This window comes from Emydura macquarii, unplaced genomic scaffold (genome assembly GCF_026122565.2).
Source record: "Emydura macquarii macquarii isolate MOO-44397 ecotype Brisbane River unplaced genomic scaffold, CSIRO-AGI_Emac_v2 contig_1790, whole genome shotgun sequence".
Lineage (NCBI taxonomy): Eukaryota > Metazoa > Chordata > Testudines > Chelidae > Emydura > Emydura macquarii.
Window position 1 is genome coordinate 20347794 of NW_027131927.1, and position 17871 is coordinate 20365664.

General features: G+C 44.6%; 1 protein-coding gene across 3 annotated transcripts in view; it reads left to right on the forward strand.

The window, feature by feature from the left end:
• The window catches only part of BMP2K (BMP2 inducible kinase), a 112024-nt gene that overhangs the window by 61930 nt on the left and 32223 nt on the right, over window positions 1-17871 (forward strand). For all 3 annotated transcript variants that reach the window (XR_010921516.1, XM_067557084.1, XM_067557085.1), the window contains exons 10-13: window positions 4627-4787; window positions 9203-9381; window positions 10581-10676; window positions 12860-13056. Coding sequence is in view for 2 of the 3 variants with exons in the window: in XM_067557084.1 (XP_067413185.1) it covers window positions 4627-4787; window positions 9203-9381; window positions 10581-10676; window positions 12860-13056 (633 nt within the window). In the remaining variant the exon portion in view is untranslated. The remainder of the gene's footprint in view (window positions 1-4626; window positions 4788-9202; window positions 9382-10580; window positions 10677-12859; window positions 13057-17871) is intronic.

Here is a 17871-nt window from a genome sequence, read left to right on the forward strand (position 1 = left end):
GACTCTTGGGAGTGGGGAGCCCCTCGGCACCTACTGGCACCGTCAACTTTGGAGGCCGTCGGGCGGCAAGAGCCTTGTTGGCCTTGCATACGCCACTGCCACCCATACCTCCACGAGAGAGATGGGGCTGGTGTTACAGGGGAAGCTCGCGTTGGGACCCCCTGAATGGCTCAGGAGATCCTTGGTATGGGGAGGAAGATCTCCTAAAGATCTCTGGTTTTCCTAGGGTAGAGCAGAACCGCTCCCCTAGAAGTTACCCCAAGTCACGGTCGCTGGACCGACCTACATCGAGGCGGAGAGCGAAGTCGCCCACCTGACACCTGTCTTGATCCCCCACCCCCGGCACCGGGTGAGGTCCACCCCAGCAGGCGGCACCGTCCATGGTCGCCTGATGGGCGCTGTTCCCGCTCTCCGGCAGCAAAGAGTTCACCCACAATGACGCGGCACTGATCCCAGTCACAGGAGACAGTCTCGGTACCAAGGAGTTTGCCCAGGTGGTGCCGAACCTGGATGCCGGAGACAGCCTCAGCACCGAGGCATTTGCCGTGAACCGAGGCTGCACCAAACTTGGTTGCCGGAGATGGACTTGGCACTGAGGATTCGCCCCGCACCAAGGCAGTGCTGAACTCAGTTGCTGGAGACAGACTTGGCACCGAGAAGTTTGCCCTGCACCGAGGCCGTGCAGATCGACGTTGAGGGGACACTCGCTGGAGTGACAGAGCACCTGTGGATCGGGACACCGCCTCCCACCCTGGGCTCGGTACTGCACAATCAGAACCTTTGGGGCAGCCCCACTGTGCTCTTTTGACGGTGTCTCGATGTCCCGTTGGGGAGGTAGTCGCTGGGTGAATCACCACCAATGAAAGGTGCCAGAGCCCCAGGCGCAGGTAGTCCCGGATGGCCCAGAGACAGTGGTCACCCCAATGGTTGTATGGAGGCCTGTGTGGTTTCCGGGGGGGGGGGGGACGAGACCACAGTCCGTCAACCTCTTGGGGTGCAGTCAGTGCTTCGGGTACAGGGGAAGGCCAACCATTCGCCATCTGACAATGACTCGGCCCCATGGGCAGAGACTCCTGTGGGGACCACTTGTCAATGGGGAGAGGTGCTGCGTCCTGCAGAGCCCTCATGTCCGCCCCCCCACCTTCCCCGCCGGATGAAGCATGCTGCCAGGCCCTTGTTGATTCTAGGGCACACTGGGAGCTGCTCAAAAGGTGGAGGCGAAGGAGCTAAAGGGGCATCAAACAGCCTCTTTAAGGTGCTAGCAGTGAGCCCCCACAATGTGGGTAGCCTTCCAGGTCTACGAAGGGGTGCTCAAGATAGTGAGGGTCTTGTGGCAAACCCCTTCTCCTCCATAGCTCAATACCTAAATGAGCCGAGAAAAGTATTATGCCCCAGCCAAAGGGTTTGAATACTTGTTCACCACCCCACCCCAGGTCCCTGGTGGCGGGTGTTGCCAACTACAGGGATAGGCAGGGCAGCCGGGCTCTACTCCAGAGAACAAGGGGGATTGTAAGCCAGGCTTGTTTGGAGAAACATTTTTATTCAATAGCACTACCAGCAAGTATAAGGTGAGCCCTTGGGGGACTCAGTGAACTGCTTTGGTGAGACTCTGCCCGGTAGCAGGCGTGGAATTTGTATAACATTGTGGAAGAGGGTACCATGGGAGCTAGAGCAGTGCTCCAGGCATCCTCAGTTGCAGCTGATTCAGTGGGCAGAGCCATACCTCCCGCCATCAGCATGTTCAGATGTTAGTGGCTGCAATCCCGGGCTGTCCCAAAGAGTCCAGCAGCCCATCCGGGACCCTCCCTGGGACGAGTCAGCCTTGTCTTCGGATCAAGTGGATGAGAAGCTGCATCATCCGAAGGACTCCAAGACCACACTCTGTTCCCTAGGCCTTTACACACCACAGACCTTTAGGTGTCAGGCAGATCCCCAGGTACAGCAGCAGCAGAGGTCTCAGCCACGGCTGTCTCGCGACCTACAGGCAATGGGACAGAGACGGGGTCTAGGAGACACCTTCTGCCCTGAGTTGCTCCTTAGACCCTCAGTAAGGGTCATCTTGGTGATAGGGCAATCAAAAAAGGCCCTTTCGATGGTGAATGCAAGGGCAGCGCCCTAGTCTCTACTCTCCTTCCGGTTCATTGAGCCAAAACGCCTTTGGGCCACTGGGTCCTTGGTATAGTTCGGTGGGCTATGCCCCTTGGTCATCTCCCCCTCCCCCCCACCCAACGACACCTCCCCCTTCCTCCCTCTGTGTCAATTCCATATCCAAGGTGTTGAGGCCACCTCAGCCTGGAGCAGTGTGAAAAGGTCCCTTGGCATGGTGGAAGAGCTCCTACTTGAAGTACTTCCTTGTCCCCTGGAAAAAGGGGATTTAAGAACGGTGTCAGACCTACATTGTCTCAACAAATACTACAAGGGACTCAAGTCTCACATGGTCTCCCCAGCTCCAATATTCCCACCTGGATAAAGGAGCCTGGTATGCCACCCTGGATGTCAGGGACGCATGTCTTCAACGCCTCCTTCACTTCATAGTGGTTGGCTCCCACTAACGCTTTATGGCTTTACCCTGTGGCCTATTCTCGGCCCCAAGGGTATTTACCGAATGCCTGGCAGGGGTAGCTGTGCACCTGAGGCAAAAGGGGGTGTAAGATTTGCCCATACCTGGATGATCGGATAATCGGAGGCAGGTCCAGGTCCCAAGTCCAGAGCAGTATGAGCTGGTCAGGCACCACATAAACAAAAGTTCACTTTAACTCAGGTGCAGCCTATCGGCGTGACCAGTTGTTTCCCGGGCTAGGCCTTCTTGCCCCAGCCGCGCTGTGAGACAGCATCCCTCAGGATGGCCCTCCTGCACAAATGCCATATGACAACAGCCAAATGTTGCCAACAGCTGGTAGGTCACAGGGCGGCCTGCACCTATGTGGTGAGGCTAGCTAGCCTGATGCTTAGGCCGCTTCAGTCATGGCTAGCCTTGGTGTACAGTCCAAGCAGGTAACTTCCGCACCGGGAGGCTACGGTCCCCTCCCTCCCCCCTTCCAAAAAAACAAAAACAAAAAAAACAGCAAGCCCTAGCCTCCCTAGACTGGTGGACGACTCCTCGGGATGCGTGAAGGAGCGTTCTGTTTGTGGAGCTGGCTTCCTCAGTTACCCTGATATCGGACACCTCGGGCAGAGGGTGAATTGCTGTATCAGCGCTAACCTCGGCTCACAAAGCGTCTGGCCAAGGGAGGAGAGGCGCCGGCACACCAGTGTAAAGATCCGCAGAACGTTCGCAGGGCTTGTAGAATCTTCCTCTGCTTTATTGAGGGCAAGGCGGTACAGGTGTGGACAGACAATACAGCGACCATGTACTACATCGACAGGTGGGGGGAGCCCATTCGTCAGCCTTGTGAAGGGAACCTATCGGTCCTTAGGACCTGGCAGTGATCACCTCCCGGGAGTGAGGAACGCCAAGGCAGAGGTCACTCTTCCTCACCACGATGGGTCGCTGTGCCCACAAAGGGGTGTCTATGACTATCTGGAGGAGGGGTTTCCCCAAGGGGGATCTGTCCATATCAGACTGGAGCACAAGGTGTCCACAGTGCTGCTCTCTCCGTGGTCCAGGGGTGGGGGTGATCGCCAAAACTGTCCATCGGTAGCAGTCAGAGAGCTTCATATTCACTTTCCCGCCTTTTCCCCGTCTGCATATAGTCCTGTTAAAGATGAGGAGGGCTTAAACAGATGCCATCTTTTGAAAATTTTACTCATGCTCTGGCAGAATATTGTATTGCTATAGGCGCTATAAAACTCCCTAATAGCAAAATAGAGCTAGTAATAACTGAAGCTCTAGACAGAGTCTGCAGATTTTTTGACCACCATGAAAAGAGAGAAGCAGATACTGGCTTTTAAAACATCTTTTATCATTCACTCCTACTTTTTCTATATTGCAGTGTTCGATTTCTGGAATACTCTATGAATGATCATCATGGTGCAGTCACCGTAGTTTGTGCAAACTGAAACAGTTGCATTTTGTCATTAAGCTATGATCAATATATGTCTTAAGGGAAAAATATCACACTTGCCCTTAGGAAGATTAAATATTAGTGCTGTTCAGTTCAGTGGCGTACCTTGGGTTTCTGGCATCCAGGGGCCAATAATGGGATTTGCACGCTCCCCTCAATCCTCTCTCCGCTGGTGTCAGTGGCAGCACCACGGGGGGGGGGGGTGTCTTCGGGTCCCCACACTCCCCATTTTGGGGACAGCGGGTGCAGCGGCAGTGGCTTACCAAGGGGCCATGCCCCCATGCGCTGACTTGGGGGCAGGGAGTGCTGGCCGGGCCCTACTCGGAGGGGCCGGGCCCTGCTGATGTCCCTGGAGGCCATAGTAATCCGGCCCCTCCGGCGGGGAATGGGAATCACGGGGGCTGGGCAGATTTGAGGGGAGGGCCACCTGTGCGGCCAGGATTCCTGCAACTCCCTCCTTGCCTCAATGTCTTCAATATTTTTAGAAATCAAAACTTAGACCTATTAAAATAAAATGTAAAGATATTACTGAACCATTAGCTGTGCTTAAGAGTATCCTGAATAAAGCTGAAGAACAGTCATATACATTGAAATGTCATCTCTGGAAAATTTTCCATTATAGAATTACAGATGCTGTTGGACCAACAGAAACCTCAATTGCACCACGACAAAGACCAAAGGCCAATTCCAGCACTGCCACTTCTAATGTGCTAACTATCCAGAGCTCAGCAACACCAGTAAAAGTATCGGTTCCTGGTGAATTCGGTAACAGTGTGCAAAAAGGTAATTCACTCAAGTTGAAGGACTTAAATATTGGGATGATGGAAATTGTGCCCTTTTTTGCTTGCTTGCTATATAAAGATCTGAAAGGTTTTTCTATTTTCCATTGTTTCTAAAGTTAGAAATCTGGATCTTGTCATCCTCCCGCCCCCCCACTTCCCATTCCCCGCCTTTTTTTTTCCTGTTTTCCTGGAAGATTGTAGGTAGACATCCTGTCAATAGGATGAGTGGGTGGAGCAGGGCTAAGGAAGTTCACCCTCCAATTCTGTGCTCCTCCAAGGAGTCTACTAGGAAAATCAAAGAAATTCTGATTTTTTTTAGGGTAAAGCAGAATGGTGGCCTTTATTTTTCAAAATAAAACAGAACACAAATTTATGTAAACAGCGAGAGTCCTGTGGCACCTTAAAGACTAACAAATTTATTTGGGCATAAGCTTTCGTGGGCAGAACCTACTTTGTCAGCTGCATCCGTGAGTTTCTGCCTATGAAAGCTTATGCCCAAATAAATTTTAGTCTTTAAGGTGCCACAGGACTCTCGCTGTTGTGCTAAAAACAGACTAACACGGCTTACCCTCTGGAACTGAACAAATTTATTTGTATGTTTTCAATAGTGTGTGAAGAGCCAAATCAATTTACAGATGCTTTTTTATTTAATTACATTCATGGCTAGCTGTTGGGTAACATCCATTTTAGGTTTTCTTTTGAGTATTGCTTTGTAAAACATTAATGCTGGAAGTGTTTTGTTTCATGCTGTTAATGCTGTGTGTTTAACAATTGTAAGGCTTAGAATAGTAGTCTCAAGCAGTTCAAGTATGTCAGTGTGGATCCCATTGGTACACATGCCTCGTGCCTGTGAGATTGGATTTTTTTTTAATAAGAGCCACGTTTGTAGGGGCAGCACTTATGCTCTGTGCCTCCCTCTGTAGCCATGTGCGGGCATAAAGGGCAGGGTAGGTGCAACCCTCCATCAGTTCTCTCTTAGCACCTCTTGCAGCAAGATGAAACCCAGTGAGTGTCTGACCCATGCCTCTATTCAGAGACTGTAAACCAGTTCTTTTCAATCTATCTAAAGAAATCTTTTCTTCATGCTACTTTCATCTGAAGAGTGTTCCTAAAAGAGAAATCTGTCCACACCCTCCATCCTCTGAACACCCCATGTATAGTGGGGGTGAGGTTCATCGTGCCAGCAGCCTTACCTCATGGTAGAATCCAGATCCTCAGAGGCCTTCCAGTCTTGGGATGGACTGATTCCCATTAAGGAAAGACAAAGATGATGCCTTTGTGCCTGAAAGAGAATCAAATCTTGGACAGATGCTGTGTGTGTAAGTCCTCTGCCAGGACCGCAAGTCCACAAACACTCAACTCAAGCTACATCTGCTTGAGTAATCTGTGGGTAATCTTCAAACTCAGAGCCAAACCAGATTAACCAGCATCAGCCAACACTTCGAGTACTCCTCATGCTCCAGGGTAGTACATTGTAAAGAAGATGAAGAGGACACTAGGAAACCTGGTACCCTTGATATGGATGCTGACCACCTTAACGTCAATGAAATCCCCAGCACTGACAGCTTCAGGTTCTCTGCTGGCGGCCTTAACTTCAGCACCTCAACATGGCAGCAGCGCTAAGCCTGCTTATTGGCCCATTAAAGGAACTCTCAGGTACAATGAGCCCAGGGAGAGAAGCCAGGGCTATACCTTTGAGTCACCAGGATTTGCCCAGGTGACCCTGGAGTGCATGTTTCTGTAAATTTCCACAAGCAGCATGGCAAAGGGACATAAAAGGCAGCTGCACCACATCCTCCATATTGTCTTCAGTCTTCATTCCTATTTTTGGATCAACTCATCTGCAACTGAAGCTGTGAAACAAAGGACTGAGACCCATCCAGGTACTGGATGTACACCAGATACACTACAAGCCTGCGAACTCCACAGTTCTGCTGAAAACCTGATATATATGGACTTTCAAGTCATTTGTACGTATATGATTACTTTAATCATATAACACCTCACCTTGTTTGTTTCTTTCCTTTTATTATAAACCTTTAGTTTTAGTTACTAAAGGACTGGCTGGCAGCATGGTATTTTGGGTAAGATCCAAACTTGATTTGGTAATGTGGCTGACCCTGTGGGGTCAGAAGAACTTTTTGGTAAAGAACTCAGACTTGTAATAAATTACCTCTTAACTGTGAACCTAGTGTCTGATTGAGCGCCAGAGAATGAAATTCACTAAAGGGGGCTGTGTATTTTTTGTGTTAGCTTCTTGATAAGCAGTGTGGGGAATCAGAAGCACAGTTTGTGGCTGGTTGGGAAATCTAACTTCCCAGTGGTGGGAGAATCTGCTCTCCTTTTGAAGCCTGCCCTGGCTTGGCATTTTCAGGTGGTCTACCCTGGGCATGGATGGGTCACACCATGCAAGGACTGAGAGGTCATGACTGGTAAACAAGAGGAGAATGGAACTAGAAATTAATATACCAGAACCTGACATGTTGAAATTAGGTCTCATTGGTGGTCAAAATGAGGGATGGGCTATTCTGCCCATCACCCCCTTTTGGGGTCGTTAAAGACTTTTGGGGGAATCAAAAGAATGCAGATGGTTGACCAGCAAAGGAAGATGATTTACTGTCAAGGCTGCCCTCCCCCAACCAATCTCTTGGGATCTTGGCTCCACTGATATCATTGGGCCTTCTTCCTGATCCTGAAAGATGTCCCACCTCCCATTGTTGCAGAACTCTGTAGAAGGAACCCAGAAATGTGCATTGAGGGTGGTACCATTCTCTGACTCCCCAACAAAGACTTTAATCACAGAGGTGTCAGGGATATGTTGGGAAGCCCACCTGAACCATCTACAGGTGCAAAGAACTTGGGGCTCCACGTCAGTGTCTGTAGCTCTGAGCCATCAGGATAGCCTACATGGCCTTCCTACTTTTCTTCAAAATTGCACAGTGCAGATCCTGATAAACAGCACCTCCCCAATGCATTACAGAAACAGTCAAGAAAGCAAACGTTCATCTCTGCTCTGCTTGGATTGGAAGCTGTCAAACTCTAGACATTGTGCCACCAACGCAAGATAACTCAGATGACAGAAACAACCGGCAGATGTCTTGAGCAGAGACAGCTGGTTTCCATTCATCAGTGATTTTTTTACATAGATTCATCAGAGATGAGACTCGGGGATTCTGGTGATAGACTTGTTCACCACTGATGTCAACACCAAATGCCAGAACTTCTGTTCCAGAGGAAGCATGAGTCTAGGGTTATTGGACACCTTTTCTCCAGTAGTACCAAGGCCTCTTATGTGCCTTTCCACCAATTCCTTTGATCCACCAGCATGATTTCCAAGATTGAAATGGACAAATGAAGAATCATTCTTGTAGCTCTGTACTGGCTGAGGCAGTTCTGTCTTACAGACAGATTACAAAAGTCCATCCAGCCTTCAATCCAGCTCCCAGACTTCTCGACACTCATCTACAGACTCACAACCAGATACATTATTCAGTCCAGAAGTCACGGCATCCATGCAAAGATAGCATAGCTGTTAGTTGGTTGAGTACCATGGACAGAGACTTCATCCTTTTAGGTCCAGGAAATCCTGAAAGATGCAGGAAAGCAACTACCAGAAAAACATACTAATTTAAATGGAAGACATTATGGGCAGCCCAACATGATCTGCACCAGTTCTGTACTGAAGGTCCTCAGCTACTTATTGCACTTAAAACAGGCTGGTCTTTTTGTTCATATCTGAGACACACCAAGCATCAGTCCCAGCTTGCCATTTGCCTGTACGGTGTTGCTTGGCCTGATCACCCCAAAGGGATATCCCCCCTCTCCCCCCCACACCCCGGTCAGAGAACCTTCTACTTCCTGGGACTTCAGTTTAATCTTCCTGAGGCTCCTGTAGCCTGCATTCAAACTCTCCTTACACCATCTCACTCTGAAAACTTTCTTCCTAATGTCTGTCACTTCAGGTGCTTATGTCCAAACCACTCTACATAACATTCTATAGGGACATGGTGGTACTAAGACCTCGCCCTCACTTAACTCTCACAGTGCTATGAGAATTTCATTTTAACCAGTTAACTTGCCTGTCGTTGTCTTGAAGCCACACCCTGCACTGAGAGAAAAGAGATTGCACACACTAGATGTGTTTAATAACTCTACCCCCACGAGAGGTGGTAGCTATGTTAGCAGAAGAAGCCCTCCTGCCGACATAGCACTTTTTACACATGTGTTAAGGTTGGTATAACTATGGATTTTTACACCCCTGAGCAACATGGTTATACCACAGTGTGTGGTGTAGACCTGGGCTTAGAAAACTGTTTGCAGTAAGAGTGTTAAAATAAAAATATGACTGTTACTGATGGTTCTGTCAATAGTCTTCAGAAATATGTGAGTTAATAAAATTCTTTAAAAATGTTATAGGAACCATCAGACCAGGAAATGGACAAGAGATCTTGTCTCAAGGGACCAATCAACACCCTCCACAACAAAATAGAGTACTGCAGCAACTGCAACAGGGGGACTGGAGATTACAGCAACTGCACCACTTACATCACCAGCAACAACAGCAACAATTACTTCAGGATGCTTACATGCAGCAGGTACCAGTTTATTTTACTAAAGGAGAACACCACGTTTAAAAACAGTTAAATGTGAGTAAGCCCACTTTTTAATTCTATATTCCAGTCACCCATGAAAATCTAAACTTTTCTACTGTGGGTTGTTCTAAAACTTTACTCAGGTAGTTGTCATCTTTCCAGGCAGAGAGCAAAGTGGGCTGTCTTCTTTCCCGTTCATCCTACATCTGTTGCATAACACAGTTATGTATAGGAATTATAACACTTCCCAGCAAATTACATTCTACATGCTAACCAGCTGCTATTTCTTCTGGCTGATTGAACTTGGTTCCCAGCTGGATTCTGACTTAACGCTAGGTGTTAGTAATGTGTTGTGAGAGATCCTCTGGCATTCCAACAAACTATCTAGGAAAACAATGTGATGCTGGCAACGACTGTCAGCAATAGGTTGTTCTCTAAAGATACCATCTGTGTCAGATTCTCATTCTCTGGTTTTGCCTAGTCAGTATGAAATTCCCATAGCTGTTGAGGTTTCCTTCTGACCCTGGAGGGCAGCAGCAGTGAGAGCAGAAGACTGATCTCCTTCTAGTTGGTGTACACCACCCCCTGCCAGATGTAAATATTACCTTGCAAACGTTCTGATCCCTTTTTAGACCATGGTCAGCAAAAATACTCCCTTTTGATAATTGTAATTCTGCATTGCATCAGCTTTTCTGTAGACACTGTGTATCCTTAAAGGACTTATTCAGACTTGTGTTCTGTCTAGTGTGGCTGCCTAAATTTTCTGAGGATTGCATCATTTTAGCTGTACTGTGTGATGCCTAAAACACACTTTTGGGTACAGTTATGCAATAAATGACCACCTGAGAGGGAATCTAAAAGAGCAACCAGGTCTGACAGATGCTGTGGGTCCATAATACATTCATTTCCCCCTCCCCTCCCGAATCTATGCTTTTTAGGGTAACCATTGAGTTTTCATTTGTGTTCACGTGCAAAATAGACCAAATACTGGCCCGGTTTTTATATCTTGTAGTATCAGAGCAACATGTTTTAAAAGTAACCAATTGTGGATGGTGTGTTTACTCTTATTTAACTGTGGCTCCTTTATTGAAAATGCTGCTGATGCATAAAGATACAATTTTTAAACAAGCTGTTTAAAATCATTACTCATTGAGTTGTTTTGATTAATTTTTTCAGAAATATCTCTTTCTTTCTAAATGTAGTATCAACAAGCAATGCACCAGCAAATGGTCCAACAGCAACTTTTGATGCAATCTGTGTACCAGCAGCAACCTTCCCCATCCCAGTATCCTGCCATGGTATGTTGCCTGTGGATGCTATTATTCTTTCTTTGATTAGTTGGTACACTATAAAAGTTAATTGCAATATATAGTAATCTTAATAAATATCTGAGATGCAATAGACACCTTAAATATTGAGCAATGAATCACCTAATTTGATTCCCAACATGCTACAGCTGTCAGCGCTAACAAAATAGCGCATGCTGACATTCTCTGATCATATCTGTTAGTTGATTTTATAATGAGCCCAATTTAAAGAATGTGTAGATTTGTTTTATTACTGGGTTATAATTAATGCATGCTGCTTGAAACTCTGCTGAGTAGTTATTTACTAGCATTGGAGATATTGGGTTGTTATAAAAGTGTAGGCAGATGTTCAACATCTAAAGTTGGTAGAAATTAAAGCACTATAAAATCTAATATTTGAATTAAACTTTTCAGGCCAAGACTTTCAAAAATGGTTGTTTAAAATTGGATTCTTAAGTGGCCTGAGTATTTCGAGCACTGAACATCCAGCAGCTCCCTTTCAGGCCCCATTGTACTGGTACTTATAATTGTACACACAATTGGCTAACAGTGCAAATAGCTTCTGCAGTTGCATGCAGTCATGTTAACTGAACACTCATTTTGAACACAATTATGGAAGTCTGGTCCTTAAAGACCGAAAAAAAAAAAAAGCACTACAGTAGTCACCATTTATACGATTTATAATTTTTCTTTTGCAAGTAGATACAGAACTATACCATAACATTAATTTGCTTGCCTTTGCCAGTAAATATTTCAGTGGTGATAGTTGTATGTGCAAACATGGCAGAGTTAACGTTACTATTAGAACCTTAATTTTCTCACAGTAATGTTAACTTGGCTACTCTGTGCATATTATTATGTAACATTTCATTTTCCTCTTTTTACGCGTGTTCAATAATAAGTAAATATTAGTATGCCATAAAATATAGGCTGGAACCATAGCAGAGAGATACCTAGGTGTTTACTTGCTGCTGATAAAGTATTTGAAATCAAGTATATATTACATTTACTGAAGTTTTTGTTTATATAAAATGTTTTAAAAGCTGAATTCAAGAATACCTAAAATCTGACTTAACATTGATATTTCTTGGTATGTTACTTAAAAATTAAAATGTTTCCTTCACTTACCATTTGATGCATAATGATTTCATTAAAGAGTAAATGTTCTTACATATTACATGTGCTGAACTGTATAGGTACATTGTGGTGGAAACTTAAGCTCACAATTTTTCTGCTTTAGTCAGAGCTTTTGTAGATAGGTTTGGTCTTGGGATAATTGCCTTTTGTTTTTGGGTATGCAATCGCTCTAGAAAAACATCTCTGTGGTCAGGTTCTATTTCATTAAACTTATGGTTAGACTAATTTAAATGATATGGCATTTTTATTAATGGATATAATATTGTCAGTTTATTCCAGCTTTGCAATGTAGTCATGGGAGAAAAAATGAGTTCAAGCAAAAATTGTACTGGGTATGTGAGCAACTATATTTTTTGCAAGGGTAATTTACACCAAGATTACTAAAATGAACATTACTCAGCATATCAACCTCTAGTGGATTTAGTTTAAAAAAAAAAAAAAAATTGTTGACAGAGCATAAAGTACAGCATTGTAAGGACTCCTCTGTGCCACCATAAGGTGCCCTCAACAATATATTGAATGTGTGTAATAAAAAAAAAAAAAATTAGCAATTGAAGCACTGTATATTTAGTCTGATTTTTTTTTTTCCCCCTACAACTCATGTACGTCAATGAGTGATTCATTAAATCAGCAATTTTATTAGTAGTATAAATGCTCTAATACTGGTTTCCTGCTGGAAATACATAATTTTGGCTTTGCCATAGCCTGATGGTTTTCATTTTTTGTCTGAAATTAATATGAGGAGGAAGACAAGGTGGATGAAGTAGTATCTTTTATTAGATCAGCTTTTGCTGGTGGAGAAGACCAGCTTTTGAGCTTCACAGAGCTCTTCCAACAGAAATTAATCCAATTAAAGATACTACCTCACCCACCTTGTGTCTTGTATCTTGGGACCAGTACAGCTACAACAACATTGGAAACTGTGATCAGAGAGTCATATGGCAAATCCAAATGCTGTACAAGGTGAAAAATGAAAGTGGCCTGTTGAGTGGCCATGTGAATTCTGTTTACTTTATAATGGTGAGTATCTTCCTCAGGTGCAACAATACCAGCAAGCTCTTTTACAGCAGCGGATCCTTGCACAACAACAGCAACATCAGCAGCAGCCTCAACAGCCACAGTCTCCTGAGTATTTTACCTCTCCTCAAGAGTTCTCACCAGCCTTAATCTCCTACTCTGCGTCGCTTCCAGCTCATGGTGGAGCAGTGATAGATCCCCCTTACACTGCCAATAGGCAAGTATGCATGTTGTTAATACAGTAGTGCCAGAGGTCCTAATTGACTCAGTCCCACTGTGATGGGCACTGTGCAAATACTTATATCATCCTCCCTCAAAGAGCTTATGCTTCCTTCACCATTCTGAAATTTGTTTAAAATGCAATTATAAAATCTGCATTCAACCTGATGCTATTTTTATTAGGGGTAGGATGGGACTCTTTTCTGGTTACCCTGATTTACAAATCAGTTCAGGTTCTGCTACTGACAGAATCCACCTCTCATAGCTGCTTGCTTTTGGACTGACTTCACTTTCTGCCTTGGATGGTCATTGGCTGAATTGCTCAGATATTGAGGTTAACACCTTGCTGCTTGCTTACTAAAGAGGTGTATCAGTATTTAGTTTATCATCTACATCAAACTCTACAGTCCCCTTTCCCCATAGTTCGCTTACCTGTTAGGCAAGTTCACAGTTTTCTAGAGACGCGGGTCCCAGTTGGTGCCCCACCCTCCCCAACCTTAATACTTCCCCCCCAAAGTGATTGCCTCTCCTCCTGCCCCTTTCTGGAGCAGTTTTTCCCTCTTGGGACTCCTTCAGCTTAGTTTTCTTGTGTGCAGCCCTTCCTCCTCCTTCCTGGAATGAGCTGGGTCTGGGTTGTATAAACCCCAGATTCCTCCCACCCCAGCAGACTCTGAGAATAATGGTGAATTGAATTCAGCTTCTTGGTTCCTTTTTTCTCCCTTATGTGAGAGTTTACTCTGTCACAGCTTTACAGCCACTAAACCCCTGCAGCTTACAGCTGAAAATAAAATCAGAAGGAAAATACAGACCACAGAACACTGACAAATTGACGAAAAGCTGTCCCTCCAAGTTTTTTGAGCTTTTATATTTTGTGTCAATGGTAGCTACTGGTGCCAAAGTTAGCCATGCGTGAAAGGCTTCAAGAGTGGATTTTCCTATAATTTTGTATAAAAAAAAAAAGACCTTGATTATCTTTTTTTGTTTTCATTGTCCCAGTATGTTTCACTTCTACCTATAAATAAAAGTTTCAGTTCTTCCTTTAGTACATGCCTCTGGATGCTCCACCTTGGGATGTGTGTGCGCTCTCAGTTGGAGATTGCAAATTAGTGTCCATAAGCCTACTTCTGCTCAGAGCTGTGCCTCATGCATCAAACGAGAAGATAAAAGAAGGCATGAGCCTTCTGCCATTTCGTTTCTTCTCCACTGCTTGCAGTTCAATATGGTGTTCTGCTGTCTTCAGCTTCCAGCCATTTTTTTCATTTTGTGAAATCCTTAGTTACTTTACCTGTTGTTTCATTTATTATCCCATTTTCTGTTTTTTGTTTAGCATGTTTATGCTCCTGGGAGAGAGAGTGTTCTCCCTTCCTCCTCTTGGACCTTTCCTTTGTGCCAGAGCTCAATCTGTTACGCTTAAGGGTTTAAGCCCTGCCAGACCTGTGGCAGGACTTTTCCCTGCAGTGACAGACACTTGTTGCTTGCGGTGTTTGGGGGACTTGTGCATCCTCTCAAAGTGTAAAATCTGTCTGAAGTTCAAAGACAGGTCCAAAAAAGACAGGGAGACTAGACTAGAACTCCTGCCTAATGGAATGTGTTCTAGCTCCAGAGGGGTCTGCTCCCTCCCCTGTACATTGGCCTCTGTGTTGTCAGTGGCTTTGGCCACTGTTGGAACTTCGTCTGCAGCCCCAGAAATGAAGATTTCAAAGAAGAAGCAGCGCATCTCCCCAGCCAGGCAGACTAAGAAAAGAGGTGGGTCACCCCATATGACCCACTCTCAGGAGACTTCGCATCCCTCAAAGGGTACCGATGAAGCTCCAACTGAGTCCAGGAGTGAGATGTCAGTACCACATAAGTGCCTCGGTGGACAGGCCCTCTAGCACCATGGCTCCTACTGCAGTGGCACTGCCTAATCCCTCATGGCACTGTGCTACATGCAGGACTATCATGTCTCATCACTGGTCTGTTACAACAGTTCACAGATGTTTGAAGACCCTGCAGCTTCCTCAATCCTGCAACAATCTCCATCTCACCATTCAGCATTTCCACCTCTGGTAGCAGCCCACCTCTTGATTATAGTTTATCAGAGCCCTCCAGCTTCTTATAGGGTTTTTTTGTTCGTTTGTTTTTTTCTTGGGGTGGGGGGGTTGGAGTCTCCTGAATCTCCACTATTGAGATCTATCACAACTCCCTCCCTGGTACCATCTAGACAGCCACAAATTGACTCACCTAAATCTCCAGCCTTTAGAATTGGCTATTACCTTGAGTTCCCCTCTTTAGCTCAGGAGAGGATTCATCAGACCCTTTCTTGTTCCCAAGAGAGCCAGAGAGTGGAAACCAGGCCTCAGTGTCAGGAATTCGAACTATGTCCTAGCTCAGCACTTCAGAATGGTGACACTAGCTACCATTATTTCACCCTAGACCTGGGAGGCTGGTTTGTTGCCCTCTCCCTAGACTAGGGTTCCTGCTTTCATGTAGCCATCCATCCATCCCTCAAGCACTGCCTATGCTTTAGAATAGGGACAGATCACTACCAATATTGAGTTGTTCCCTTCAGACTCTCCATGACTCCAAAGGTGTTGACAAAGATCTCAGTGGTAGCAGCTTCTTTGTCAGCTCGTTATTCCTGCACTTGGACAAATGGCTGCTCTAAGTCAGGTCATCCTCAGGAGACTCAGTCAGCAATGGGCAAGACATTAACCTTACTGCAATCTCTGAGCCACCATATCAATCATAGGAAATCCATACTAACTCTGGTACAAAGAAAAAACTTTATAGGGGCCACTTTAGACTCTACAACAGCATGAGCCTACCTAAAGAGAGATTTTCCATCCTATCCAGTTAATTTCAACACTGCAGTTCAGCCCACAAACAACCAGAAAGGCTTGCCTACAGCCTTTGGGTCACATGTCCACCTCAGATGACTCCTGACATGAGTAACAGCTCATTACATTAGACTACAGTCCGCACCTGTAGTTCTACTGAAGGATGTTCCCATAACAGAAATATGCAGAACTGCAATTTGGCCTTCTTTCCCTACTTTTGATAAGCATTATGCCATCTTACCTGCTTCTAGAGATGTCACCTCCTTGAGTGATGCAATCATTTGAACTGTCCTGGATTTACCACCTCAGTGCCCATTCCTTTTTGTTACTCCTCAAGAACTTCCTACAGCACTCAGGGACATATAATTGCCTTACTTACCTTTACAGTAACTTGAGTTCCTTCAAGATGTTTTGTCCCTGTGGGTGATCCACCATATCTTGAACTCAAGCTACTGTAAGGAAGTAACCACTCCTCCAAACAGATTCAGATAAGGTTCCTAAATACATCATGCTTTTTAGTATGACTTCAGTCACAGAGTTTAGATCTTTCCTATAAATCCTAAGTAACTGTCCATAATTGTCCTGGAGGCAGGCCACGTCAGTTGGTCCCATTGTCATAAGTTTTAATCTTAAAGCTAAAGACTGTTAGTTACTGTTCTGCTACTTTTGCCAGTGATATACCCAACCCTGAAGGAATTGGGTTGTCACCATTTTCTCTCTTAGCTATTTAATTTTAAAATTTGAATTGAATTTTTGCTGCCTGCATCAGATGTAGGATCATGGTTTTCATACAAATTGCGAAAGGTGTGGGGTGGGTGCATACAGGTTAGGAGACGTAAACCAAGAGGCGAGGACAAAACTTTGTATGTTTCTAGTTAATAAGAAATGGAAAGAATGAATTTATATTTTCATATCTATTAGGCCTGGTCTACACTGTAAAGTTATGTCTGCTTAACTATGTTGTCAAGGCTGTGAAAAATGTCATGCTCTGTATGATGTAGTTAAGCCAACCTAAGTTCTGGTGTAGACATAGCTATGGTCTCTCAGAGAGGTGGGTTTAAGAACCTCTTCTATCACATTAGTAAGTGTCTATGCTACTGTGCTATAGCAGGACAGCTGCAGTGCTGCAGGTATGCCATTGTAGCATTTCTAGTGTAGACATAGCGTTAAACATTCACATGCTAGTTGTCATACTAGTCACTGTTCCTTGAAAGTGATCTCCAGAGGAAATGGGTTTATGCCCCCCCCTTTTTTTGCTGCTGAGGTGTATATATATAAAGACCTGAAAATTTTTTTAAATATTTGTTAGAAGTTGACAAGTTATATATCCCTCCTTTCTTCCCTTATTTTATATAAAACCAAAGAACCAATAAAATTAAAATTCCAAGAATGGGAAAAACCTGGTTAAAGGGAAAGTTATTTTATTTAAAAAAATTTCTTGTTAACACCTATTCAACTTAGTTACTCATATAAACAGTGAGGAGGTGGGGAACTTTTGTTAGTCAATAGCCCCACCCCTTCAATTAAGGACCAGCAATTCCCAATCTACAAATATTTTCTTTGAGGGGAAAAAAAAGAGGGGGGGGGGGGGGCAATAAAACAGGGAAAACAGGTTTTGATATACCTAATATTACTCTCCTCCCACCAAACAGAAATAAACATTTTGGCTATTTTTAATGTAATACAGAAATAAATAAAGATACATCACTTTTTCTAGGTCACGTTAACATTACAAAGTGTTTGTGATTTGGCCATACTTAGAATGAATGGAGAAAATAATCAAAAAGTAAAACATAAAGTTGAAGTGAATTACATACGATATTCTAAAATAAGGTGGAACAAAACTCTAAGTTATTGCTAAACTATCTCAGTAGGAAGCTGTCACATTGTGTGTAAGAATAAATATTTAGACATCTGAAATGATGAAATTCTGATATGCTTAATTTTATATCCATAGACTGTAATATTTCTTTATCTGTTTCCCAAAATTGACT